We start from the raw sequence: 27,915 nt of genomic DNA, 5'->3' as shown, positions 1-27,915 counted from the left end.
TCCAAACCTGCTTCCCAGTAAAGGACTTTTAAAAATATTAATGGTATTTCTATGAGAGGAGTTTCATCTTCTGGAGCCCACTGAATCTCCCAGAATCCGCATTTTCCGACTAGTGTATCCCATTACCTCCGAGGGCCACCTAACTCAGCCTAGGAGCGGGGTCAGGGTCTTTGACTCAGCTCAGCCTCCCAAACATCATCTTGCAATATCTGAAAAAATATTTAGAATAAGTCCAAATTGTTCTACTTGGCCTTCAATCTCACCCCCACCTACACTATTACCCAGATCCGCCTGATGAAGCACAAATAATAATGGGCCACCTGCACGCAATAATAAACTCACTTGGGCCTTGGACTCCGAGCAGGGGGTTGAATCAGGACTTTGACCACTTTGGGAAAGTCACCTAATTAATGTTTTCTGGACCTCAATTCCCACACCAACAAAACGAAACAATGACCTAGCGCGTCCCCGCCCACCTGCTCCCCCAGCCCCGCCCTCGCGATCCGGCCCCGCCCCTATTGTGTCCAGGCCCAGCCCACATTGGTCCAGGCCCCGCCCCTATTGTGTCCCGGTCCCGCCCCTATTGTGTCCAGGCCCAGCCCACATTGGTCCAGGCCCCGCCCCTATTGTGTCCCGGCCCCTCCTCGCCACCGGCCCTCCCCGCCCTCGCCCCGCGCCCGCTCTCCCTCCCCCAGTCCCTCCTCCCCCATCCCCGCGCCCGCCTATCCGGGGCCCTTCCACCCCAGCCCCGCCCCACCCACCGAGTTCCTCCACGCCCCCGGGATCGCTATGGCGGGCGTGGCGGGGAGGCTGGCCCGGCGCTGGTGTCGGAGTGCCGTCCGGAGGTAAGTGCTGAGCCCGGGCCGGTCACGCGCGGGACGCCGCTGTCCTTGCGGGGGTGTCGCCGCGGGAGCTCCCTCTCTGTGTCTTGTCTCCGCGGCACCGGGGTTTTGCTGGTAGGGTCTTCCGAGGAGAGAGTGACACCAAGTGCCCTTCGGAAAGGCGCACGCTCCTCCTCGGCGCGGAGGGGTCACGGGGAAGCGTCGGGAAGCCCGACTGCTGTTCCCTTTGCGCGGGGCCGCCACCCTGGCTGCTGCGGGCTGAAACGCACCGACTGGGAGCGTGTGAGCATGCTGTGCTTGTGTGGGGACGCTGTGGAAGCGCAAGTCTTAGGAGCAGTGTAACCAGCGGTTCTCAACCTGTGGGTCGCGACCTCTTTGGCGGTGGAACGACCCTTTCACAGGGGTCGTCTAAGACCATCCTGCATATCAGATATTCACATTACGATTCATAACAGTAGCAACATTACAGTTATGAAGTAGCAGCGAAAATGATTTTATGGTTGGGTCACAACATGAGGAACTGTATTTAAAGGGCCAGAAGGTTGAGAACCACTGTCTCTGCCTTTTGGAGAATACTTCTGTAATGCCAAATGGCGGGGTACGCAAACCATGTAAAAACCCAAACGAATCTATCCGTAGGAAACAAAAAACCCTGGGACATGGTGGTTGCCTTGTGGTAATGGAGTTTTGAGTTATTTTCTTGATTTTCTATATTAAACGGTCGTGTTTTGTTATTTTTTAAAATTCACTTTATTTTAAAATAAGTAAGTTTGCACTATAGTTTGTGAGAACTTGCACATTTAGGCCTTATTTGGACTTCTTTTTTTTTTTTTTTTTTACTTTCGTTTCATTTTCTACTTGGAATCTGCCAGGTGCCAAATTCCTGTAGGATACAGAGTTTTCCCCACGGGGGAGAAAACCAAGACTCGGTCAAATATTTAGTATAAAACCTATTGAAAACCAGTTTTATTGAATTACAGAATAATATCTCAATGCTTGATCCTAGACTTCATCCTACTCTTTGAAGATTACATTAGTGCAGAGGAGGTGATACATTTGCTATGTTTGGGCTTTATTTGTAACTATTATTTTGTCATCTTTGGTGCAATTAACTTTATTATCCAAGATCATCATTGTGAACATCCATTTTTTGCTTGTGGCCTCCATATTGTGCACTGAATTTTCCTTCCCTCTGCTAACTGTGTGAGCTTAAGAACTTCTTTTTTTTTTTAATTAAATCTTTATTGTTCAGATTATTACATTTGTTCCTCTTTTTTCCCCCCATAACTCCCCTCCTCCCAGTTCCCACCCCACCCTCCGCCCTCACTCCCCACCCACTGTCCTCATCCATAGGTGCACGATTTTTGTCCAGTCTCTTCCCGCATCTCCCACACCCCTTTCCCCCCCCCCCCAAGAATAGTCAGTCCATTCCCTTTCTATGTCCCTGATTCTATTATGATCACCAGATTATTTATTCACTTGATTCTTAGATTCACTTGTTGATAGATGCATGTTTATTGTTCATAATTTGTATCTTTACCTTTTTCTTCTTCTTCCTCTTCTTAAAGGATACCTTTCAGCATTTCATATAATACTGGTTTGGTGGTGATGAACTCCTTTAGCTTTTCCTTATCTGTGAAGCTCTTTATCTGACCTTCAGTTCTGAATGATAGCTTTGCTGGATAAAGTAAGCTTGGTTGTAGGTTCTTGGTATTCATCACTTTGAATATTTCTTGCCACTCCCTTCTGGCCTGCAAAGTTTCTGTTGAGAAATCAGCTGACAGTCGTATGGGTATTCCCTTGTAGGTAACTGAGTTTCTTTCTCTTGCTGCTTTTAAGATTCTCTCTTTGTCTTTTGCTCTTGGCATTTTAATTATGATGTGTCTTGGTGTGGTCCTCTTTGGATTCCTTTTGTTTGGGGTTCTCTGCACTTCCTGGACCTGTAAGTCTATTTCTTTCACCAGGTGGGGGAAGTTTTCTGTCATTATTTCTTCAAATAGGTTTTCAATATCTTGGTCTCTCTCATCTTCTGGCACCCCTATAATCCTGATGTTGGTACGCTTGAAGCTGTCCCAGAGGCTCCTTACACTATCTTCGTATTTTCGGATTCTTTTTTCATTTTGTTTTTCTGGTTGGGTGTTTTTTGCTTCTTCGCATTTCAAATCTTTGCCTTGATTCTTGCGCTCCTCTGGTCTGCTGTTGGGAATCTGTATAGAATTCGTTATTTCAGTCCGTGTATGCTTAATTTCTAGTTGGTTCTTTATCATAACATCGAGGATCTCATTAGGTTTCTTGAGGATCTCACTACATTTATCAGCGGCTTCTAGACAGTTCTTAAAAGACCTTAAAAGTGTGGTTCTGAACTCAATATCCTCCATTGACAGTTTTGTCCTGTTTCTTTGTCTCTGCATTTTTTATGCTTTCTTGGTGCACCCCTAGTGGTCTTTGTGCACAGTCTTGTTGTAGTTAAGCCTTGATTGATGTCGGCAATACTGGGGTGATTTGACCTCCAGGCTAACTGGCTATGAGAGTCAGCTGTGTCTGCAGTGGGAGAGCTTCTGTGCTGGATCTCTAGGGCGGTGCTAATCTAGCGTTTGCCTGAGGCTATCCGGCAAATGGCTCTGTGCAGGGCTTGGGCGGGGCGGGTCCCCAGGGATCTACAGGGCGGGCGGAGCGAGCAGTTATGGCTGCTCTCAGTTCCGTCCCTAGGGGCTCTGCCTCACAGAGTCCCAGCAACCGCTGCAAACCTCGGAGAGAAAGCTGCCTTCGAGTTCCAACCGAAGCCAGACAGTCCCGCTTCTCCCGTTTGAGTCTGGGTCCCTAGAGACTCGCCCGGATCTGGAGCTCAGAGTCTGAAACTCCCTCCCGATTGAAAACAACAACCATGCCCTCTGCCTCCAGCCCGCTCCGCGTGCACTCCCCACCTTAGTATTTCACTTCAGCACTGCGCCTCCTCTGAGTCTGGGTATGATATTCTCTTTCCTCCTAGTTGTAGAATTTCCACTCAGCCAGCCTTCCTGTGGTTCTGGATGATGTCCATTCCGTCTTTTAGTTGTTTTTTGAAGTGGTTGTTCGAGGCAGCAATCTCCGGCATTAACCTATGCTGCCATCTTGGTTTCCCGCTGAATTTCTTCGAGCTTAAGAACTTACCAGCGGTGCTTGCTGTTCTGCTCCTGGCTGTCTGGTTAAAACATGTGGGGTTAGGAGTGAGTCTGTGTCTGCTCATTGTTAAGTGCAGAGGCTGTTTCTAGGCCTTGGGACACAAACTACTAAATTCTTTCAGTGCACTTTCCCCCTTGGTCCTAGTCTCCTGATTTCTTCTACCTTGTATGCCTTTCATTTTCTTCTTGCCTGTGGCAAAATTTACAAGGGCATTTGGGCTCCTCATACCTCATTTTATTGCACTTTGCTGCACTTAACAGGTGTTGTTGCATTCTCTTTACAAATTGACGGCAAGACCCTCCACCAGTCAAAAGATTAGAACTTGCTCTATTGCAAAACTCACTTTATTGTGGTGGTCTGGAGCCAAATCTGCAGTATCTGTGTGGTATTTAATTTGAGTTGCTACAAATAATGTGCTGGATAGTAGCTTCTTTTACTGTTATTTTTAAATTACTACAGTTAGCTTCTGTATTGATGTCTTATCTAGGGATCATTTTGGAAACTGTTAGGTTAGGTGGCTCAGGAGGCGGCGCAAGAAATAGAGAATCCAGTGAATTAGAAAAGAAAGGAAAGGAAAAGGTTTATTTCTGCGTCCCCAGGAGACCCATGTACCCCAAGGACAGGGCACGTGGATTCACGCCAACAGGGAGGGGGGCGCTTTTTTTGTACTGCTGTTGGGTGAGGGGCGGGGACATGAGCTGAGGAATTCTCTGCCGCCCGGAATGGGCGGGGGTATTCAGAAAGAAGTCAGTATCTATGTGGAGGTATGTGGATTAAGGGAGAAGAAGCTGGTATCTGTGTCTGGCACATTGATCTGTGAGAAATTCCAGGGGAAGTCCATTGTCTCATCACATGTCTGCATGTATCTGATCCTGGGCTCTCTCCGACCTAACAGAAACCACTGACCTTTGCACCCAGGTTGCTGGGGCAAGTATAGGGAAAATATTTATAGAGAAACATAGCATTTTAGTATGTAAGTGTTGGGAATAATTAGAAATCCGTCTGCCTGTTTGCAGTCCTCTGCAGGTCATTAGTTTCCCATCACTTCAGTTGCACTTGAGTGGAACAGCAATGAGAGCCAGTCAGGAGGACTTTGAAAGTGCAATGAATCAGGTAAAACTGTTGAAGAAGGATCCAGGAAATGAAGTGAAGCTAAGACTCTATGCACTATATAAGCAGGTAAATGTCTATGGTCTGATATAATTTAGAGATGTTTTGAGTAGATGGCTCCTCAAATTGATAAACTGTATGTTTTTTTGTTGTTGTTTTGGGTTTTTTTTTAATATATTTTATTGATTTTTTACAGAGAGGAAGGGAGAGGGATAGAGAGTCACTAAGCCAAACCGGTTTCGGCTAAACTGTATGTTTTACTGAAATTCAGTTTTACTATTTTTAGGGTTTGTTTTGCTGCCTTTATTTTTATTTTTTTAAATATATTTTATTGATTTTTTACAGAGAGGAAGGGAGAGGGATAGAGAGTCAGAAACATCGATGAGAGAGAAACATTGATCAGCTGCCTCCTGCACAATCCCTACTGGGGATGTGCCTGCAACCAAGGTACATGCCCTTGACTGGAATCAAACCCGGGACCCTTCAGTCTGCAGGCCAACACGCTATCCACTGAGCCAATTGGCCAGGGGCCAGGGCTGTTTTGCTGCCTTTAAAGAGTGTATTAACCTAAAAATAAAATGTCAAAGTGAAAGGCTTAACAAGTATTTATTTGAGGTCACAGAATTGCAGTTCAGGGTACAGATTCAGGCAGAAACACAAATTGCATCCCAATTACAGGGTGAAGGCAAAGGTTTTTTATAAGAAAGGAAGGGAAATGATTACATGAATAAAGGAAAGAAATTCCTATTGGTGTTGACACATTGAGTTACTGATTCTATCTTCAGAAAGGTAAAATCTTTCCTTGTGGCCCGGGTGTCTGATTTCCTGTAGTTTTACAAATAATTGCTTTGGCCCAGTTCAAAAATTATTTTGCCAGTTCACAAACATTTCAGAGGTTCCAGGAACAAAATGTACAAGCAATTTTTCTGCAGTGGCTACTTTGGCTCTATTTTAAAACCGTTCCACTTGTGTGAACTTCTCACAGGAGTATACATGTGTTTGTATACTATATTTTCAAACCCTGTTAAGGCAAAAAGTAACCCTTCAGGACCACTCCAGAGGAAAAGAGACTTGACTTGAAGGATATAACAACCAAATGTGTAGACCTTATTTGGCTGCCGATTCAAATAAATCAACTGAAAAAGTTGTTTTGAGAAAGCTGGGGAAATTTGAATATGGACTGAGTAGAAACTGTTAATAGTATAGTGGTTATATAAGAAAATGCTGATTTTTTTTTTTTCCTGAATGCATATTAAGAATGTAGGGTGTGCCCTAGCCAGTTTGGCTCAGTGGATAAAATGTTGGCCCTAAGACTGAAGGGTCCCTGGTTCGATTCCGGTCAGGGGCATATATGTAGGCTTGATCCCCAGCCTGGTCAGGGTGTTTCCTGGTGTGTGCGGGAGGCAACCATTCAATGTGTCTCTCTGGCATTGATGTTTCTTACTCTGTCTCTCCCCGTCCCTTCCACTCTCTCTAACGAATCAATGGGAAAATATCCTCAGGTGAGGCTTTTTAAAAAAAAATAATGTAGGATGTGCCCAAGGGCTACTCCAGATTAATAAAAGATTGGAGCAGCCTGAGCAGTGGAGGAAGTCCTTCGGGACTTGGCCGCCTGGTCCCCCAATATTGCAAAATTAAAAAAAAAAACAAGATAGTAACAATGTGATTTACAGTGGGACTTCAGTTACATATTCCATGCCGATGAAGCTCACGATGAAAACTCTGAACACTGAGACTTGAGTGAGCTTCCCTGGTAGGTGATAGATATCCATGCGTGTTGTCACACATCAGTTCTGGGAGAGGTACACTGTCCCGACCCCACAGTGGGGTGGGAGGGGTATACTTCCCCAGACTTCACCTTACGTATCTCCTCCCTTGCTGATGTTAATCTGTATTCTTTCCTGGCAGTAAATTGTAACCGTGAGTATAACAGCTTTCAGTGAGTTCTGTGGGTCATTCTAGCATATTTCTGAACCTGGGAGTGGTAATAGGAGTCCTCTAACCTTGCATTTGGCATTAGAAGTAGGGGAAGTTTTGTGGACTTTGTTGCCTCTAATTTCTGATGTGGTTAACTCTTGCAGTCACTTTTGTTTCTTTGTCTTTGGACAGTCTTAGCTTTGTTTACTGCCTTCGTTTTTCAAAGCTCTTCTTTCCTCTTTTTAGCTAATTATATTATGTAATTTAACATTTTTAGTTAATTTTTAGTAGTTATTTAGTGGAGTCTTAAATTGCCATTTCTGAGAAGTAGTTGATAAGGTAGAATATTTTATTCATCTCAAAACACTCACTCCACCTACCCTCAAACAAGTAAAAAGTCTAGTTTCTTTTTGCTTTCTACTCACATGTCCTTTGATTCAGTTTCCTAAGGGCCAGTGGCTCTGACAGCCCCATCCTGCTCCCTCAGCTACAACTCTGTTGCTCAGTCACCAGAAATCCACCACTGAATTGGTGGTAGTTTTTTGTATTTTTGAATGGGCTTTTAGGGTAGACTGTGAGTTTCTAAATGTTTATTGGCTAATTACACTTAAAGATTGTTTGCTTGAATATTTTATTTATATGTGAAAATGTGATTACCAATTTAAAACTAATGAACTATTAGAATTTTTGAAAAGTGCTTTCCCACAACCTTTATCTTGCAGCATTTTCATATGTAGGTGGTTATAACTTATTTCACGGATTCATAGCCAATAGCACACTTTGTCTCTCCAGTCTTTTTTCTGTTACTTGTGCATTTTTAACAACAGCACCAAAGAGAAGACAAAAGGGAAGTTCAGATCCATTTATGTACCTTGTGAAAGTAGTTGGGAGGGAAGGCACATTCATCCTAGTTGTGGATTTTATGGATCTTAAACTTTAAGGCTCCAATTTACTTGGACATTTGGCTAAAAATTGCCCTTCTCCTTTTCACAGGCCACTGAAGGACCTTGCAATATGCCCAAACCACGTGTGTTTGACTTTATTAATAAGGCCAAATGGGATGCATGGAATGCTCTAGGCAGTCTGCCCAAGGTAAATTTGTTACTTTGCTTTTGTTTTACGTGCTGTACTCCTAAAGGAAGTTGGGTGTTTCTCATTATCAATCCATTATAGATGGAGCCCTTGAGATCTTAATGTAATTCTATTGAATCAGAACCTCTTTCTCCATTGCAAGGTACTACTTATTAGCATAGTAAGTTTCTCCAAATGCTTATTTGTTGACCATGGGTTAAGTTATTTGTCATCTTCTCTTCAGGAAACTGCCAGGCAGAACTATGTAGATTTGGTATCCAGTTTGACTTCTTCATCTGAGTCCTCCAGCCAAGTGAAGCCTGGAGCAGACAGGGGACAACAGGAATATGAAAACCTAGTGGTGACCTCTGAAGACGGCATCACAAAGATCATGTTCAACCGGCCCACCAGAAAGAATGCAATCAGCACCCAGGTGACGTTACCTTCCCTAGAGTTCTCCACCTCCCCCCACCCCACCCCCCCCCGCCCCCGCCCCGGCTATTATACTCAAAAACTATAGTGTTTCAGTATCATTCCTGTTTTTGTAATATATCATTTGATTTTTGCAGAAAGGTTAGTAATTGTGGCTACTTCACACAAAAGAGGTAGGCCTTCATTATTTAGAATCTGTGAGCTTCAGGTAGGTTCTAAATTTGTGAGCTTTGGGGAGTTCCCCAAAGGGAACTACAACTTCCCAATGATGGAAGCACAGATAAATCAACATAAATGGAACATACATTAATGTGCGAGAATGTGTGTAGAGGTTCTCTAAGGTTGGCATAGACCATCCCCAGAAGTATTTTCATGTCGCTTAGGCTTGAGAGTGAGCGCTGCTCTACCTGCATGAAGCTTTATTTTGAATAAGTAGAGGGAGAAAGGAGAGCAGGACTTCATCTAAAATCAATTATAACCCATCTCTGCTTGAAATGTGCTACTTCCCAAGAGCAACTTTAGTCTCTGAATCTGTCATTGAATTAGAATGATAATAAAAATAAGCACTTTAACCATTTCACCTTGAAAAAAAATTACAGGGAGTTAATTGGATGCTTGGTGCTGCACTAGAAGTGAAATTTGAGAGGGCTCTGACCCCTTTCATTGAGTTTATCATTTACGTCTTAAATAAGAATTTCATGAAGTTGGATATATGCCATTCAATTAATAAAACATTTGGTTTTCAAAGCTGTTTTTCCTTTTATCCTGACTCTTTCTATATTATCTTATTAATAATAATAATACTAGCTACTCTTTACAGAGCCTAGTATGTGTCAGCCGTTTCCACATTCCCACAAGGAGCCTAGTTGTTCAAATTCACATAACAAATATGGAGGAAAACCTAACCCCAAACCCTGATATATCCATCTCCTAATCCTGGCTCTTGCCAGTTACCCTGTCCTACTGTGTCATCATAACTATAATAATAATGGAATGACTTCCTTATCCCCTTCCTCAGTGGAAAGATTTTACCTTTATTCATATATTTTGAAAAATTCATACATATTTTTCTAAGTGTCTTTGTATCTGTAAATATCAGCCTTCTTCATCATCATCTCCTACCTTGAAGTCTATCTAAGGTAGAAACTGCGCCTGCTTTAAATGCATTAAAAGTGATAACAACTACACATCTAGTATTTTCAGCAATGTTGCTGATTTAAAATATTGGGCCTATTGTCCTTCACTATCCTTACAGTGTCTTGGAAATCCCAGTCTTTTAGCATCATTAACACTTCCCAGACTGACTACCTGGGCTACTCATGCTCTTTCTTGAGGTTGTAGTTGAAAAGTTGCTTCAAGGAAATCTTTCTCTGGCCACTTCCCATCATATCCACCCTAGATAAGTATCATGCCTTCTCTGAGTTTCCTGCTACTTTGTACTTTCCACCCATTTTAGAGCAAACCCCTCTATTCCAAAGGCTCAAGGATTGTGTCTTATTTGTTTACTTTTGGAAAAAGCATCCACTATAGCACTTGGTACATATACAAGCAATCGTAAAAGGAATAAAAATCCCTTCAAGTGTATTGGGCTGGCTTTTTGATTATTTAAATACAACCAACATAAGTGTTTGGCACTGTGCAGAGAGCAGGCTTGCAGACTGACATTTAGGGAATCCATCCCATAATGGTTATCATCTTCCCCTTTTCATAGATGTATCAAGAAATCATGCTTGCACTTAAAGCTGCAAGCAAGGATGACTCGACCATAACTGTTGTAACAGGTAAGACATTTTCTTAGATTCCTTTTGTTTGTTTGTTTTTAACAGGAGAAAATCAAAGTGTGATACATGCATGGGGAATTCACATAGATATAAATCAATGAAAATTCCAAAGACAGTGAGGCAACATTGGATATGTAAGGTATTTTGGCAAAGGGAAAAAGGGGAGTAACAGGGTATTAGAGTTCAGCAGAGAGACTGGGCGATTTACAAGTAGTTGAGGAAGAGCAAAACTTTTCTTAGATTTCTTAATTAAATTTCTATTTTGGGGGATTTCCTACTAGATAGGAAATTGAGTACATAAGCTCTAAGATCTTGTCCAGTACTAAGATAATCTAATTCTTAAATATATGAAAAATTTAATAGGCACAAATTGGTATTTATAAAAAGCAGATACACATAAGTAAGGAAAGTATTATTGGTACTAAAATTGGGTACTTGCCAATAATAAGAGAAAAGTAATCTTGGCAGCATTACTTTGTGAAAACATTCTAAATATGTTGCCATAATAGAATAATGAAGCAAATTATAGAACATCCATTAGGCTGTATATTGCACAAGCATTCAAAAGTATAATTCTAAAGATCAACAGTATAGAAAATGTTTAAGATATTTAAAAAATTAAAAATATATCAGTATTGTGATTATACTGGAAAATACGATGGATGCCCATGGGCCTGGGCTGATGAAAACATGGAAAATGGAAGTTGTTGGACTTGGAATGGGCATATGCATAGTGGGGACTCATCAACTTGAGGTAAATCCTGGGTTCACTCCTTACTCCTGTGGGTGACCTCTGCTTCTGAACAGAAAAGACAGTGTTTTACTAACGCCATTGAATGGATGGATGAGATGATGACATGAGATAATGCAGGTAAGGGGCACGGCACACAGCAGACACCTGTTAGAAGTAGCTGTTACTGTTTGTAGGCATGGCAGAAGCAAGAGTGATTTTATTTTTAAATTTTCATTACAACTTGTAAAATAAATAATTATCTAGGCATATCAGATACGTCTTACTAAAAAATAGAGGGGGGGGGACTCTAATAGCTGATTCGAGGGAGGAATAAAAGGGAAGAGTTGAAAATGGCCCTCGTCTAGGGGACTGTCTAGGGCGGGAGAATAAAATGGATACATATGTAATACCCTTTGTAATACTTTAAGCAATAAAAAAAAAAAAAGAAAATGGCCCTCGTATTTCATTTGTATGCCCAGATAATTTAAGAGAATAAATATAAGAAAAAGAGTCTAGAAATAGCATTGGTTTGATACTGGAGAAAAATGTTTTATATTTTTTAAATGAACTGTTCTTAATTAAAGTAAAATATAGGTACATGGTATTTTTTTAAAAAAACAAAATGAAAGTTACATAACAAAACTAAATCTCACTCTCTTTGGAACCCCAATCCTGCTTCCTAGAAAAACTCAGTTTTCCTTGATGCCTTTCAGAAAGTTGTCTATGTATATACAAGCGTGTGTGTGTGTTTGTTTCCCTCCACTTAAAAAAAACAAAAACAGAAAAGGAAGCATATAATACACACATATTATACCCACCTTCCTTTCTTAACATTTCCTGAAAAATTGTTCTGCCAGTACATACACTTCTAAGTTTTTCTCTTCAGGACTACAAAGTACTAGTATTAAATTTTTTGGATTTCATAATTCATCATTCCACTATTGATGAACATGTAGATTGTACTTAGTCTTTTGCTATTGAAATGGTGTTGTAGTAAGTACCCTTGGATGTATGTCTTAGAACTAACATGCAAAATATAGGCTGTATTCCTAAAAGTACGATTCCTAAGTTTAATAACAATGATAATAATGGTTAATAAATATATAATACTTTCTGTTTTCCAGGCACTCTAAGCACTTTAATTATTTTTAAAGTTTTCTTTTAATTTCTTAATTTTTTTAAGCTTTCTCGTAACAAGCCTATGTGACTAGGCCCTATTATTACACTAATTAATAGGTTAAAAAATTGAAAGATTAAGTTTTGATAAATAGTGCTTTCACTCATTATTTTCTATATATTTTCCACTTTTGGTTTCTAATTCCTCTTTGATCTAATCATTACATGATAATATTCCTTTAATTTCCAGAAAGTTTGTTTGGGGGTTTCCATTTCTGTTCATTCCTAGCTTTATATATTATAATCAGAAATAATCAGTTTTAATAATTTTACTTTTTTAGAATCTATTAAAATTTAGTGTATATTACTATCTATTGAAAATTCTATCTTAAAGATAAAGAAGTAGAAAATGACCAATTTTTATATCCTCCAGGAGCACTTCAACAGTTCTGTGCTATTTTATATATGTAATAATGTACAATATAATATATGAAAAATAATTTTAAGTAATACATTTATTCTTTTTTTAATTCTTTTTAATCCTTACCCAAGGATATGTTTATTGATTTTCATTTTTTAGAGAGAGGGGAAGAGGGAGAGAGAGAGAGAGAAATATCAATGTCAGAGGAAACATTGATCGGTTGCCTCCCATATGCACCTCGACCAGGGATAGAACCCAGAACCTAGGTATGTGCCCTGACCAGGAATCAAACCCATAACCTTTTGGTGTACAGGACAGTGCTCCAACTAACTGAGTCACCCAGCAAGGGTTATCATCATTTTTAAGGTGTAGAATTTAAATTGTCAGTTTATATTATTTTGATTCCTCAAATTCTGTTTTTTCTTCTAATGACTGTCTTGGATGGAAAAAAAATGAATTAAAGGCATCTATCACTATTTTGTTTCTGTCACTTTCTCCTTTGTGTCAAAGAAAATAGGCCTTTGTTTTAAAGCATGTTTTTATCTTGATGATACTAAAAGATTTATGGTTAGTCTCTTCAATATGGAATTTATCCTTTATTGCCAACTGGCCCTCTAGCTCATTTAATGCTTTTTGCCTTGAAATCAACTCTGTCAAATATTAATGCCATAACACCTGCTTCAGTACTGTTTTCACTTGTCTGTAAACCTTTATTGATCTTTTAACTTGACACTTTTTTTAATTATTTTTTATTGGCTGTTTCATATAGCACATTTTTTGGGGTTTTCCTCCTCTGATCGTGTGTGTTTTTATTGTAAAGGTTTGTGTATATGACAGATATGTTGGGTTTTAGTTCTGGCATCTTACATGCTGTCATTTATAATGCTTCCTTTAATTGTTATTTTTTACTTGATAGTCTGTGTTTCTCATTTTGCTTAGTGTGTGTTTTATTCCTCACCGTTTGGAAGCTTTTTACTGCTTTTACAACTTTATGTGGTGCACATAAACATCTCTATCTTCTATTACTCCCTTTGGGTAGTATCTGTTGGTTGCCTCCATGAAAGGTGAGGAAGTGAGCATGAATCCCCTGATATCCTTAAACCTCTCTCCAAGTGTATAATCTGTTAAATAGAGCTCCATTATTTTCTAGCATCGAATGTTGCTGGGGAGATATTTGAGACTACCATTAATTTTGGTTTTAGTCCTTTAAGATCATTTTTTCTCTCTAGATGACCATGGGATACTTTCCCATTTTTTTAAATCACTTTTCCCTAGGCAGTGCACATCCTTTTTAAACTGATTATAAGGCCTTATTTTAAATTTTCTTTGATAATATCTCTGAATATTTTTGTTTCAATTGATCTGTTCTCTTTGAAAGAAATTCTAGTAATAGAAAAGTAATGTTTGGTCTGCTGGATCTGTTATCTATTATTTTCTCTGAATTCTTAACTCTGTAGTCTTCCATTTGTTTTGCTCAGTTGTCTCAATCCTGTATTTCAATGCCTTGATTGCATTTTTCGCAATGTCTCTTCTCCTTTTACTGCTTCTAATGGCATCATTTCTTTAATGATTATGGTTTTCTCTTTCATTTTTTCCTGGATTCTCTCAGGCACCTTTTCATTTCTTTCTATTGTCCATCACTTCTATTTTGAGTCCATAGGACAGCTCAGCTCTTAATGTTTTAGGTAGGTGGGTAGGTGGGTGGATGGATGGATGGATGGATGGATGGATGGATGGATGGATGGATAGATAGATAGATATAGGATAACCATAAGCATTTTTTGGAAAAGATTTATTGTTCGGAAATTTGTTGAAAATACTATTTATGACACTATTTCCTTCTAGTGGAAACAAGGAAGAAATTGAGGAACAAACATTATGTAGTAATACTGCTGAAATTAATACAGCTCTTTGCTTCTCATCACCCCACATATAACTGTGTAAAGCCCTGCTTACAAAACAAACATGTCCTTTGAAACTGGCCCTCGAGCCCATGTGATCTCTGTTTTTGCTTAGGTCTCCACTGACCATTATATAATTAAATCCACATTTTCAGGCTTTATTTGACTTTCCCTCCTTCTTAAAGCTCTGTCTTCTCTAGGCTGTAGGGGCACAGCCTGCCCCTGGTTTTCCTCCTGTTCCTGGTTGTTCTCTCTGATCGCCTTTGCAAATTCATCTTCTATGTGGCCACCAAATGAAGTATTCCTGAAGGTTTAGCCCTAGGCACTCTTCCCTTCTTGATCTGTGTTCTCCCTGGACCCTCTCATCCATGCCTACTATTAAACTTCAACAAAAGTCTTTAGCCTATGATTCCCATGTCAGTATCTTTAGTCCAGGATGCTCCCCGGGGTTCCAGACTGGTATGGGTGTCACTTCCCACATCTCTACGTGGGTCTTTTTTAGTGTTCCAAATTACAGTGGTGGTTCCATATGTACCACTATGTAGATCAGAATCCTAGCATTCATTTTTAAAATATTTTTTTATTGATTTTAGAGAGGAAGGGAGAGGTAGAGAGAGATAGAACATCAAAGATGAGAGAGAATCATTGATCAGCTGCCTCCTGCAACACCCCCCACTGGGGATCAAGCTGGCAACCCAGGCATTTGCCCTGCCCAGGAGTCGAATCATGACCTCCTGGTTCATAGGTCGATGCTCAACCACTGAGCCACGCCGGCCAGGCCCCTAGCATTCATTATTGATACTTGTCCCTTCCTCAACTTCCGTGTCCAGTCTAATCTCATTTCACTTTATCAATATCTCTGGAAGAATCGATCTTTTTTTCTTTCTGTCTTCTCGGCACTAGTCCAAGCCACCACGGACTCAGTCTGAACTGAAGTCAGCCCATATCTAGTCTCCCTGACTCCCTTTTTCCTTCTTTCTCATGCCCAGTCCAGTCTCCTCACTACATTCAAAATAATCTTTTCCAAATAAAAAGCTATTCCTCCCCCATTTAAAAGTCTTTAGTGGCACTATGGCGCTTCAGTGGAGAAAGAAAAATCTTTTAACAAATAGTGCCAGAGCAACTAAATTTCCATATGGGGGAAAATAAATTTCAATCCCATCTTACACCTTACACAAAAATTAATTTATCTAAGCATAAAACCCAGAAACACAAAGCGTCTAGAACAGAACAAAATCTTTGTGACTTTGGGAGAGGCAGAGGTATCTTGGACAGGAAAACAACAAAACAGCATTAGCCACAAAAGAAACAATTTATAAATTAGACTATCAAAATTTAAAATTAGCCGAAACCGGTTTGGCTCAGTGGATAGAGCGTCGGCCTGCAGACTGAAAGGTCCCAGGTTCGATTCCGGTCAAGGGCATGTACCTGGGTTGCGGGCACATCCCCAGTAGATGTGCAGGAGGCAGCTGATCGATGTTTCTCTCTCATCGATGTTTCTAACTCTCTATCTCTCTCTCTTCCTCTCTGTAAAAAATCAATAAAATATATTTTTAAAAAAAAGAATTTAAAATTAATATAAAGTTACAGGCTGGAGAAAAAATATTTGCCATATAAAAATCTGATTAAGGACTAATATTCAGAATATATAAAGAACTACTAATTAATAAGATGAACCGTCAGATTTTTTAAAAATATATTTTTATTGATTTCAGAAAGGAGGGGAGAGGGAGAGTGAGAAACAATGATGAGAAAGAATCATTGATTGGCTGCCTCCTGCACGCCCCCTACTCGGAATGGAGCCAGCAACCCAGATATGTGCCCTTGACTAGAATCAAACCCGAGACCCTTCAGTCTGCAGGCTGACACTCTACCCACTGAGCAAAAACAGCCAGGGATGAACGATCAGATTTAAAAACTGGATAAAGACTTGACACTTCATAAAAGAAGTGAAAAGGTTCTCAATATCATTAATCAAAGAAATGCAAATTAAAACCACCCTGAGATATGTCACCCACTAGACTGGCTAAAATCCAAAAACAGACAATATCAAATATTGGTGATGATGTAGAACAACTGGAACCCTTCAACATTTCTGATATGAGAACATTTTGTAGTTATTAGTTGGCAACTTGTTATAGAGTTACACATCAGCTCAGTGACATACCAATGCAAAAATTCAAGATAAATTAAGGATATATCTATAAAAAAAAAAAAAAAAACTTGTACAAAGAACAATCATGGTAGCCTACTTCACAGTAGCCAAAAACTGAAAGCAACAAAATGTCTATCAAGCCCAGCCAGTGTGACTCAGTGGTATAGTGTCAACCTATCAACCAGGAGGTCCTGGTTCCATTCCCAGTTGGGGCACATTCCCTGGATGTGGGCTCGATCCCCAGTAGGGGGCATGCAGGATGCAGCCGATCAGTGATTCTCTCTCATCATTGATGTTTCTATCTCTTTCTCCCTCTCACTTCTTCTCTGAAATTAATAAAAATATATTTTTTAAAAATGTCCATCAATAAGAGGATAAATGATCAAGTTATCCTAGTATATAAAAAAGCCAGGGGCTGTCACGACCGAAACAACTGGACGGACGACCGAACAGCAGGCTGAGTGGGGCGACAAGGCCGGTAGGGGGATTAGTGACGACCAAACGACTGAACAGCAGGTTGCGTGGGGTGACCAGGCTGGCAGGGGGGGCAGTTGGGGATGACCAGGCCGGTGGGAGTGGCAGTTGGGGGCAACCAGGCAGGCAGGGGGGGCAGTTAGGGGCAACCAGCGGGGGGGGTGGGGGGGCAGTTGGGGGTGACCAAGCTGGCAGGCAGAGGTAGTTAGGGGTGATCAGGCTGGTGGGGGGGCCAGTTAGGGGTGATCAGGCAGGCAGGTGAGCAGTTAGGAGCCAGCGGTCCTGGATTGTGAAGGGGATGTCCGACTGCCGGTTTAGGCCTGATCCCCGGGATTGGGGCTAAACCGGCAGTCGGACATCCCCCGAGGGGTCCCAGATTGAAGAGGGTGCAGGCTGGGCTAAAGGGAACCCCCCCCCATGCACAAATTTCATGCACCGGGCTTCTAGTCTATTTATAAAAGCCTAAGCAACCGAACAACTGGTCAACCAGTCACCATGACATGCACTGACCACCAGGAGGCAGATGCTCAATGCAGGAGCTGACCACCTGTCTCGGTGGCCCACCAGCCCAATGGCAGCCACTCCCTCAGTAGTCCCTCAGATCCAATATCTGGAGAACAGGCCAGGCACCTACAGACCACACTGCCAGCCTCCTGGAAGTCGGCCTTGGATGTCCTGGCCGCTTCCCCTCCCTAGATGCTCCACAAGGAAGAAATGATATAAAAGCTGCTCCCAACAACTGGGGTGAACGTCAGTGGAAGGGATCTGGATCCTGGGCCATCAAGGGTGTCCCACCACCCGCCTGGAGGGCCAGTCACATCCTGGACCCCTAGACCCACCTCGAGATGGGCATCAGATGCAGGTCTCACGACTGGCAAGTCCTGCTGCAGCAGCATGAGCCTCTCCAGATCAGGACTGACTGGGTGCGAGTCCAGGGCAAGTGCAGCAGGGCCAGGATGAGTGGGAGCAGCAGGTGGCGTTGGACTGCCAGTTTTGGCCCAGTCCCCACAGGTCACTCCGAGGGACCCCACCCATGCACGAATTCATGCACCAGGCCTCTAGTTGACTATACAATGAAATGCTATTCATCAATAAAAGGGAATAAATAACTGACACACACACAAGAACATGGTGGATCTTTAAAACATAGTTGAGCAAAAGAAAGAAGACACACAAAAAAGTATATATTGTATGATTCCAGCTAAATAAACTTCTAAAATAGGCAAAACTATGGTAATTGAAGCCAGAGAGCCTCAGGACAGGGTTGGGTAGAAGTTTAAGGGAACTTTTTCTGGGATGATGGATGTTTTGAATTGCGATCACACAGATATTTACAGTTCTCAAAAATCACTGAACTGGCCCAGCCAGTGTGACTCAATGGTTGAGCATTGACCATGAACCACGAGGTCATGATTCGATTCCCAGTTAGGGCACCTGCATAGGTTTCAGGCTGGATCCCCGGTAGGGGGCGTGCAGGAGGCAGCCAATTGATGATTCTTTCTCATCGTTGATGTTTCTATCTCTCCCTGTCCCTTCCTCTCTGAAATCAATAAAAACATTTTTTTTAAATCATGGAACTGAGTCTTTAAAACTGGTCATTTTATTGTATGTAAATTATACTTTAAAACAAACAAAAAGAAAAGACCTTCAACGGCTCTTCAAAGGAAGGATCTCCAAAGCCTTGCATGCTTTATCCTACCTATCCTCATCCTACTCCTACTCCAGCTGCTTCCCCCGGCCCCCTGCTTTTTCTGCCCTGGCATAATGGTACTTCTTTGAACCCATCATAAACACCAGGGTTACCCCCTCCACAGAACCTCTGCACATGCTATTTCTCCTGCATGAATATTGTTCTCACACCTTTTTTTCTAGTTAACCCTGCCTCTCCTTCAGATCTCAGTTCAATGTGAGAGAGACACATCGATTGGTTGCCTCCTGCACACACTTTTCCTTAGAAAAGTCCCTCCCAAAACTCTGATTAAACCAAACCCCCTATTACATATACTCATATTCTTGTCATGTACCACTCCTTTGTGTCATAGTTTCATTGCTTACACTTATTTGTGTGTTTTAAAATCAATGTCTATTTTACTCACTAATCTGTAAATTGGGGCAAGAACCAGAGCTGGTTCACCAGTGTGTTTCCAGTGTTTGGCACCGAGCCTGGTACATAGATTCTCAACAATTATAGAATGAATGAAAGGTGAGCTTGTTGATTTTATTTACAGGAAATGGTGACTATTACTGTAGTGGGAATGATCTGGCTAACTTCACTGATATTCCCCCTGGTGGAGTAGAAGAGAAAGCCAAACAAAGTGCTATTATGCTGAGGTAAGAATGTCATTTCTCTGGTCCCAGAGGGTTCATCCATATTTGATCAAAGTGGTAATCAGTTGAGCAAAAGAAAAATAAATACTTCTTGTATCCATGTGATTAATTGTGACTTTGCACAGGCATATTTCTCCAAACTGCTTTATCAACAGGTAGACATTCATTCTATCTCTTTAACTTCTGTTACCTATTCATCCTCTGCTCTACATGAGATGCGATTGGAAAGCATAAAAATAAACTAGTAAATAAAGGAAATAAAATTCTCTCATATTGAGGCAGAGGAATTTAGCAAATTATCATGCAGCCAAAGGAATTCATGACTTCCATGATTGCTGGTAATAAGAGACTTTGACATAATCTCAAAAAACAGAAGGTGTGAGGCTCGTCTTCCTGTCTCATTTATCCCTGCAGGGTCTCTGATTCCCTCTGAGCTGTGATATGCAGCATATGCTCAGTCAGCCATCTTAATCTCTTAAGTCCACAGCAGCTTTATGGTCCTGAACTAACTGCCCACAATGCAAGATTTGAACCAAGGTCGAATCTAGGACTCACTCTGTGAGCTGTCAAGTGCCATTCAGATGGCTGTCCTGGATGCATCTGGTGTGGCAAGACAGGGAGGCCTGCTGGGTGAGATGGGAACACCCAGTCTGGCCAGAAGAGTTTGTTACTTCAGAGTCCTGCTGTCTTGCCTGTGCTTCCATAATGCAGCTTTAGAACATTTAAACATGCTTTTGTATTTCTATTTCTGTAGGGATTTTGTAGGCACTTTTATAGATTTTCCTAAGCCTCTGGTTGCAGTGGTAAACGGTCCAGCTGTGGGGATCTCCGTCACCATCCTCGGGCTGTTCGATGCTGTGTATGCCACTGACAGGGTAGGTGAGCTCCCAGAAACTTAGCAAGTAATGCCAGTAAAATGAGATCCTTGACTCTCCATTATTGTTGCTAGTAGTAAATAGATTACATATTGTTTGTGGTTGAATGGACTAAATTTAAATTTTTCTCAAAGAATTAGTCTAACTAATTTGACTCATTTTATTTTGAATTTTTAAGTTGAATTTTTCTAAACACCAATATTGTTGTGAACATTTTCTCAACTCATTTTACAACTCTTTCTGTATTTTAATCAAATTATACAACAGTGATTCAATTTTCATGTTACTCTTAAAATATTTTGGAGACTTTAAAAGCTTGTTGGGAGAGGGGGTAAGGGAATAGCATCTTTGCAGGTTATGCAAGTGGATTATTTGATACTTTTTTTCCTAATAAATGAATGCTACAATTTAGAATTTTAGAATATGAAGGTCATTTTTGAGCATGATCTACTTTCACTTCCTCCTTTGCAGATAAGAAAACTGAAAGCTCAGAGGACTGACTTGCCCAAAACACAATTCAGTCTTGTATTCACCATTGAATGATACTGATTTTAATTTCTGTTCTTACTTCAGTAGAAAATTTTGAAAAATATGGAAAAGTACAGAGAAAAAAGTTAGAAATCATTTAGCTACCACTCAAGAGATAACTAGTGCTAACATTTGAGTTATTTAACTTATTAGTTTAACCAGTCTGACTGCTGGAAGCCTTGGCTGCTTCCAGTTTTTGTCATTACAAGCGAAGACATGATGAACATTTATCTTAGAACCTTTACCCTAGAACTTTTTACTGTAGAATTAGTAGCCACTTCTAGGGTTATCTGGTTATTAGAGTGGCCCTTGATGATGTCATGGTAAAATTTGCTGTTCTACAACCTGGTGGGAAACGTGATTTTTACCACTGATGAGAGTCCTACTTGTGTTTGGAGGTGTTTTCCCCACTGAGAGCCAGGCCTGTATAATAGGGTCCCTAACACTTTGTTTATCTTTTACTGGATTCCATTTAACCAGATTGGGCATTTTGGCAGATGTAATTCTTATTAATAATTTTCCCATAATGGGAGCAAATGAAATTCTAGCATCTACACTGCCTAACCTTTATATGTGGAAGTTTCTGCTCAAAGGCAGAAATCAGTAGTCTTTGGCTACATTCTTTGTGTTAAATGACCAATTAATTGATCTGCTTTGAACAGGGGTGGCAAATAAGTTAAATGCTGCTCATCGTCAGCTCAGTATGTACCTGTTTGTGGCCCCTTAGCTATGAAGGGTACCTGGCCTGAATTTGGGGGTCTCACTCTTCACTACTTAGAGGGCAAATATCATATTTGAATCTTGTCCTGATTCTCCCACTGTATTCAAAATGACTATCATATACATTATCCTTCTAAAGATTTCTGGAACTTTCATCTTATGATATAAATTAGAATTAAAATTAAAATTAGTGTCCCCAAAAAATGTATACACATACTTTGAATAATGATAATGGCAGTGTTTATGAAAATACATTTCATTTTCAAAGCTATCAGTTGTTAAAGTGTGTATACATTTTGGGGGAACATTGTATGTGTGTGTGTAGCTAATATATACTTAATATATAAATATAAACTTTTTTTTTAATTCTCACTCGTTATTTTTCCACTGATTTTTAGAGAGTGGAAGGAAGGGGAGAGACAGAGAGAGAAACATCAATATGAGAGAGACACATCGATTGGTTGCCTCCTGCACACACATACACCAGGGCCAGGTATCGAGCCTGCAACTGGGTATGTGCCCTTGACTGGGATTGAACCCAAGACCCTTCAGTCTGTGGGCCAGAACTCTATCCAGAGCCAACCTGGTAGGGCTAAACATACATTTTTTTAATGCTAAGCGATTTGGTCCAAAGTAAAATATTTAACAAATAATGACTACTGCTAAGAGTTCACCCTACTGAATTAAATCAGGTCTTAATTTTAAATTAGGGAATGACACAGAAGTAAGAACCAGTAGAGAGGAATTCATTTTCTAGGATTCATCATTATCAGCTTCATAAATAAATACATACATTAAATATGGGTTAACATTTAACCCATGTAACCAAATTATTCTTTGTTATAATTAATAGTTAACTCCTATTAGTTTCTCTGTCAGCAAATGGCACATTTTCTCTATGAGTTAATAAAAAGGTTGAAATCATAAAAATAGTAAGCATTTGAGTACTCGACTGTGCTAGGCACTCTGTTGATGCACAATAATAGTCGCTCACTGCACACAGCAGTCCTGTGAGATAGGTACTCATCCACATTTTACAGATGAGGAGCCTGTGGCACAGAGTGGTTCAGAAACTCCCAGAGTCTCAGCAGCCTAACACCAGAGCATCAGACTAAACCCTCGACGACATCTACTGCTCCATTTCCACAGATAAATTAAATGCATGCCTATAACAATGCTTATAAATAAGTTAAATGCTGCTCATCGTCAGCTTAGTATGTACCTGTTTGTGGCCCCTTAGCTATGGTTGTTGGCCTTTTAGTTTTCATTCCATTTTTTTCAGTTTTCTGTTCCTTAGGTTGTGACTTCTCAGTATATTTTCTTGAATAAGCTTTCTTTTGGGAGAGGAGGGAGAGAAAATAGGGAGAGAAGACATTAATAACCATATATTTTTATTATTTTGATTAATATGCTGCATACATTATATATTTACACCTTCTAACAATATTCATTAAAATAAAAACACCACATCTGATAATAGGAAACAAAGCCTAAATATTCTGTTTGTATATTGTCAATATTCATCAAGAAAAACACAGAAATATTTCTGAAATATAAAAAAAAAATACTAAAAATGACTTATTTTAAATAACGAACATTGAAATTGTTCCTAGTGTTTAAAGCAAATCAAGAAACCTCTGGGGCGAAATTGAGACAAATGACAGATTGGGAAAATAGTTTTTCTACTCACATAATAAAGGCTAATCTCTCTAATATATTTTAAAAATACATCTAAAGAGTGATAGGTCACCAACTTAATATAAAAATTTGCGATTAAGGCACAAATAGCTCACAGAAAATAAAGTATAAATGACTTAATAATATATGAAAAAGACACCATTATGAAAATGACTTGTAACCAGAGTATATAAAGAACTCTTACAACTCAATAATAATAATAAATAATCTAATTTAAAAATAGTGGGAAAAGTACTTGTAATAGCTACTCCACCGAGGAAGATATGAAAATGACTAGTAAGTACATGAAAAGATGCACAACATTATTAATCATTAGGGAAATGTAAATTGAAACCACAGCAAGATACCACTACATACCTACTAGAATGGTTAAAGTTAAAAAGACTAATAATAACAAGGTTTTGCAAGGATATGGAGCAATTAGAACTCATACACTGCTGGAGGGAATGTTAAATGGTACACCACTTCAGAAAATAATTTAGTAGCTTCTTATAAAGTTAAACCATACATTTACCACACAACCCAGCAATTCTACTCCATGAGAATTGAAAACATGTTCCTGCAGAGACTTGTACACAAGTGTTCATAACAACCTTATTTATAATAGCCAAAATACTGTAAATTACACCAATAGCTTCAACTGATAGAAAGATAAATAATGACACATCCATGCAGTGGACAAACTAGTAATACATACAACAACACGGGACTCTCAAAAGCCACATGCTAAGGACAAGAGCCTACAAAAGGACAAAATGCTACACAGTATATTATTTCATCTATATATATAAAAAGCTAAGTGACTCTCCGACCATCCAGTAGGTATGATGCACACTGACCACCAGGGGACGGACAGACAACGCAGGAGCTGCCGAGCTGCGGTAACATGGCAGTGGTGGTTCTCGGGTGATGCACCCCAGAACCAGAGAGGAGGGAGCCTGATTAAATATTAAAGTATTTCTTCTAATTAATTTCCTTTCAATGTGCACGAATCCATGTACTGGGCCACTAGTTTACATATAAATTTCTAGAAAAGTCAAAATTTTAGGACCAGAAAGCAGATCAGCAGTTTTTTGGAGCTGAGAGTTTTTTGGCTGCGAGGGACACAGGGGATGATTGGGGGTGATGGAAATATTCTGTATCTTATTAGGGTGGTGGTTACATAACTATACATTTGTTAAAATTTATCAAACTGCATACATTAAAAGAATGAATTGTTTGTGTGTATAATACCACAATACTAATTTTTAAAAAGTTTTCAACTAAGTAATGTGAGGGTATAGATAAATAATGATTTTTTAAAATCACATACAAAAATTATTTCTTTTTAATTTTCTTCTCCAAATAGGCAACATTTCATACTCCTTTTAGTCACCTAGGCCTAAGTCCAGAAGGATGCGCCTCTTACACTTTTCCGAAGATAATGGGCCCAGCCAAGGTAACCTTTGAAAAACCTTAAAGATAAATTTTAATGACATCTCTTTTCCAAAAGTAATCCTGTGCTCTCTTCTCTTTCCCTCAATAATAACAACAAAAGAGAAGGAAATTTTCTGCTCATCAACTCTTAAAGAGTTTTAGCATGAAGAACCAGGCTGTGGGAAATGTCTGCTATGGGGGGAAATCAGAAACTCGCTCTCCAGCACCCCAAATCTGGGGAACTGGTCTTTCCACTGGCTGCCGAGTGCCAGCTGCACCACAAGTGGCACAGGCCTCCTCCTCCACAGCTGCGCGGCATTCTTCAGGGGAAGGACTGGAGCTGTGCCCGCCTCCCTTGGTCTGCGAGGCTGATTCCTCTCCTAATCTCCTCATGGATGAGCATCATCCACTGAAAGCGATACAGTGACATCTTTACTTTCAGAATCATGGGAAGTACCAGCAGATGTGAGGCCCCACGGGGTCCCACTTTGTCACGGAGCCTTTTCATCAGCTGGTTTTAGCAGTGTATGAAGGTTCCTGGAGGGGCTAGGTGGCTGCTCAGGTATATCACTGGGTCTATGAAAGCATAATTGTCATGCTCTGTGTACATAGCTCCAAAGGGTTCATGACAAGACCAGAGAGACAGGGATAGGGAAAGGCTTAGCGAACATTCTTCAAGGCCTGAAAGGGAGAGTAGGAATTGAGCCTATTTTCATTGCTGTTAGGGTTTTGTTACATATTTTTTAAGTCTATTCTGTCATATACCTTGAATTGTTATTGAGGTTTTAACTTTGAAACGTTGGCTAGAAATAACCCTAAGGTTTAAAAGCATTTGGCTATGAAATAGTCTTACTTTTCTGGAAGAGAAATTGCAAGTGTAGAAATATATATACTTAGTGATATCAGGTTTTTTTGAAACTGAATATTAGTCTTATCACTTTCCTTCAGTCAAATAGAACTAATTTGAGTACCTGTGCAGGTAAAAGAAAACCATCAGAGCTGGACCGCTGGGTAGAATTTCCAGGGAAAGGAATTTTGAAGGTTAGGGATTCTAAAAGTTGGTTGGCATTTCCTATGACCATGATTTTTTTTCTTTTTTTAAATAATTGTTTATAGTGTATAAAAGCAGAAAATCATACCTTCTGTGGGTTATAAAGTCAGCACCTGCTTCAGGTCATTTCTGCCCCAGCTTCCTCTCCAACACAGATAACACACAGAAGCAACAACCCTACAAACCTTCTAGAGAGCCTCACTGCTCAGTTTGCAAATTATTGCCTATTGATGGCCTCAGTTTCTTCCTTTGAGAAATACTAGCAACCTCAAAAGACCATAAGTAAATCTCCCTATGTCTATTAAAAGCAATTAATTCTCGAGTTAACAGCCTCATTTCATTAAGTTATTTTCTTAGTCTTGCTTTTCATTTCAGGCAACAGAGATGCTTATTTTTGGAAAGAAGTTAACAGCAGGAGAAGCATGTGCTCAAGGACTTGTTACTGAAGTTTTTCCTGATAGTACTTTTCAGAAAGAAGTTTGGACTCGGCTGAAAGCATATTCAAAGCTCCCCCCAAATGTTAGTATTCTTTTTATTTTTTTACTTGTATGAACCATGGAAATAATTTATTTACCTTAAGAAAATAAGCAATTAAAAAAAAAACACACACAAGACATATCTTGGTTGGCTTTAAGTACACCTAAATTTGAGATTAAAAATTATAATGTTTGCAATACTAATTTTTAGAAAATTTATCAAATAGGCATTCCATTTCTATGACATGAAGGCAGAGGGGCCAGTTCTTTCTGGGGATAACTTTGAGGAGAATGATAGGCAGTATTTGCCAAACACTTTTAGTCTTGATTCTAGGTGAGAAACTAGGTAAGATAGCTTAACTTTTAGGTGATTCTTAATGTAGCACTTTTGTTTTCATATGCGATTGGTAGTGACTGATTGATATTTTTGCTGCTCAAATTGCCATCCTGGAATCAGAAGCTTTAGTATCTAAGATGGTTTGTATGCACATTAAAATTTGAGAAGCACAGTCTTATATTACACAAATATGTTAATGTCTAATCAGATTGAATGAACAGTGCAGAAACAAGAATCAGAATTTTAGAATAATCCCACGCTATTAGAATACCTCTTAACCTTATTGTTGGTTTTGTTTTTTTTAGTCCATGAGAATTTCAAAACAGGTCATCAGGAATATGGAGAAAGAAAAGCTACATGCTGTTAATGCTGAAGAAAGTAGTGTCCTCCAGGAAAGATGGCTATCAGACGAATGCATAAATGCAACCATGAACTTCTTATCCAAAAAAGCAAAACTGTGATGACTAATATAGCAAAGTTAAGCATTTCAAAGGAGGGGATTTGCTATGATTTCTAATTTCCAATACTTCAACTAAATAAACTTCATTGTGCCTTTTTTTCAGTGATGAAATATTTATGATTATTATATTCACTAGAGCCGTGATAAAAAATTATATAAAACAAGCTTTAAGAATTTACATAGTTTTGATGTTCAACTCCTGACTCTGGTGAAGGAATGAGAGCCTTATGGGGCCTCAGTCCTCTCAACTCCAGGTGCCCCCCCACCCACTTCCTCTCCATGTGCTGGGCCTTGGCAATCTCAGCTGCTGCTCTCACATTGCCCTGGAGCCAGTTGATCATTTAGAATTTGATGACACCATACTAGTGTTCTCTACCGGGCTAGTGCTGTCACCTAACAGTATTTGGGAGTGCTAGGGCATATTTTTGGTTGTCATGGTGACAGAGGATGTATTGAGTGTCCAATACCAAGACTTGGTAATATCCAGCATGCCAGGATAGTCACACCTATTAAAGAATTTCATCTAAAACACCCATCATTGAGAAACTTGTTACACCTGGCAGTTTTAGAGTTCCACATCTAATTTTTATTCCCAAAATAGAATTACCCAAGTCAGAATTACAACTACTACATTATCTGAATTTTATAGGTTTGTGGTATTTATTTTAAATCCCCACTTGTGGAAATGTTTTCTTTCCCCAGAAGAATGCTGGAGGAAACTGTGAAACAGCTAAATGTACTCTCCTGCTACACTGATGCCACAATAAGTTTTGTTTTTTCTTAACCATTGAGGTGTCTACAATTCTGCAAAACAGCCAAGTTATTTTAAAAAGTGCCCTTTTCCTAACAATCTTTGTTTTGTGTTTTTTTTTTAGCAAAATTACAATTTGATCTTTTACATAAACAACCAA

At 39.9% G+C, this 27,915-nt stretch overlaps 1 protein-coding gene and 1 long non-coding RNA gene across 3 annotated transcripts in view; one reads left to right on the top strand and one right to left on the bottom strand.

Moving 5' to 3' along the window:
* The first annotated feature begins 698 nt into the window (after window positions 1–698).
* ECI2 (enoyl-CoA delta isomerase 2) lies at window positions 699–27,106 on the top strand. 2 transcript variants are annotated; one of them, XM_059688506.1, is made up of 10 exons: window positions 699–845; window positions 5,021–5,183; window positions 8,025–8,123; window positions 8,347–8,535; window positions 10,246–10,315; window positions 19,344–19,446; window positions 20,198–20,318; window positions 24,613–24,702; window positions 26,107–26,250; window positions 26,850–27,106. In XM_059688506.1, the coding sequence occupies exons 1-10, from the start codon at window positions 790–792 to the stop codon at window positions 27,003–27,005; spliced, it is 1,191 nt and encodes a 396-aa protein (XP_059544489.1). In that variant the 5' UTR covers window positions 699–789; the 3' UTR covers window positions 27,006–27,106. The 2 variants fall into 2 exon arrangements, with proteins under 2 accessions (XP_059544489.1, XP_059544490.1); XM_059688507.1 differs by lacking the exon at window positions 699–845 and adding an exon at window positions 875–1,124 and having other exon boundaries at window positions 26,089–26,250.
* LOC132230680 (uncharacterized) overlaps window positions 22,783–27,915 on the bottom strand; it is a 52,286-nt gene continuing 47,153 nt past the window's right edge. Inside the window, exon 4 of the long non-coding RNA XR_009451909.1 lies at window positions 22,783–22,900. This is a non-coding gene — a long non-coding RNA (uncharacterized LOC132230680). The remainder of the gene's footprint in view (window positions 22,901–27,915) is intronic.

This window comes from Myotis daubentonii, chromosome 3 (genome assembly GCF_963259705.1).
Source record: "Myotis daubentonii chromosome 3, mMyoDau2.1, whole genome shotgun sequence".
Taxonomy (NCBI): domain Eukaryota; kingdom Metazoa; phylum Chordata; class Mammalia; order Chiroptera; family Vespertilionidae; genus Myotis; species Myotis daubentonii.
The sequence above is the reverse complement of the archived record's forward strand: the minus strand, read 5'-3'. Positions and strand labels throughout refer to the sequence as shown.

What these genes read in the sequence shown, in the direction of transcription:
- ECI2 (XM_059688506.1), top strand. Translation starts at nt 790, where the DNA reads ATGGCGGGCGTGGCGGGGAGGCTGGCCCGGCGCTGGTGTCGGAGTGCC. An exon ending in GACCATAACTGTTGTAACAG is followed by an intron (nt 10,316 to 19,343) that starts GTAAGACATTTT and finishes TTTTATTTACAG; the next exon opens with GAAATGGTGACTATTACTGT. An exon ending in AGATAATGGGCCCAGCCAAG is followed by an intron (nt 24,703 to 26,106) that starts GTAACCTTTGAA and finishes TTTTCATTTCAG; the next exon opens with GCAACAGAGATGCTTATTTT.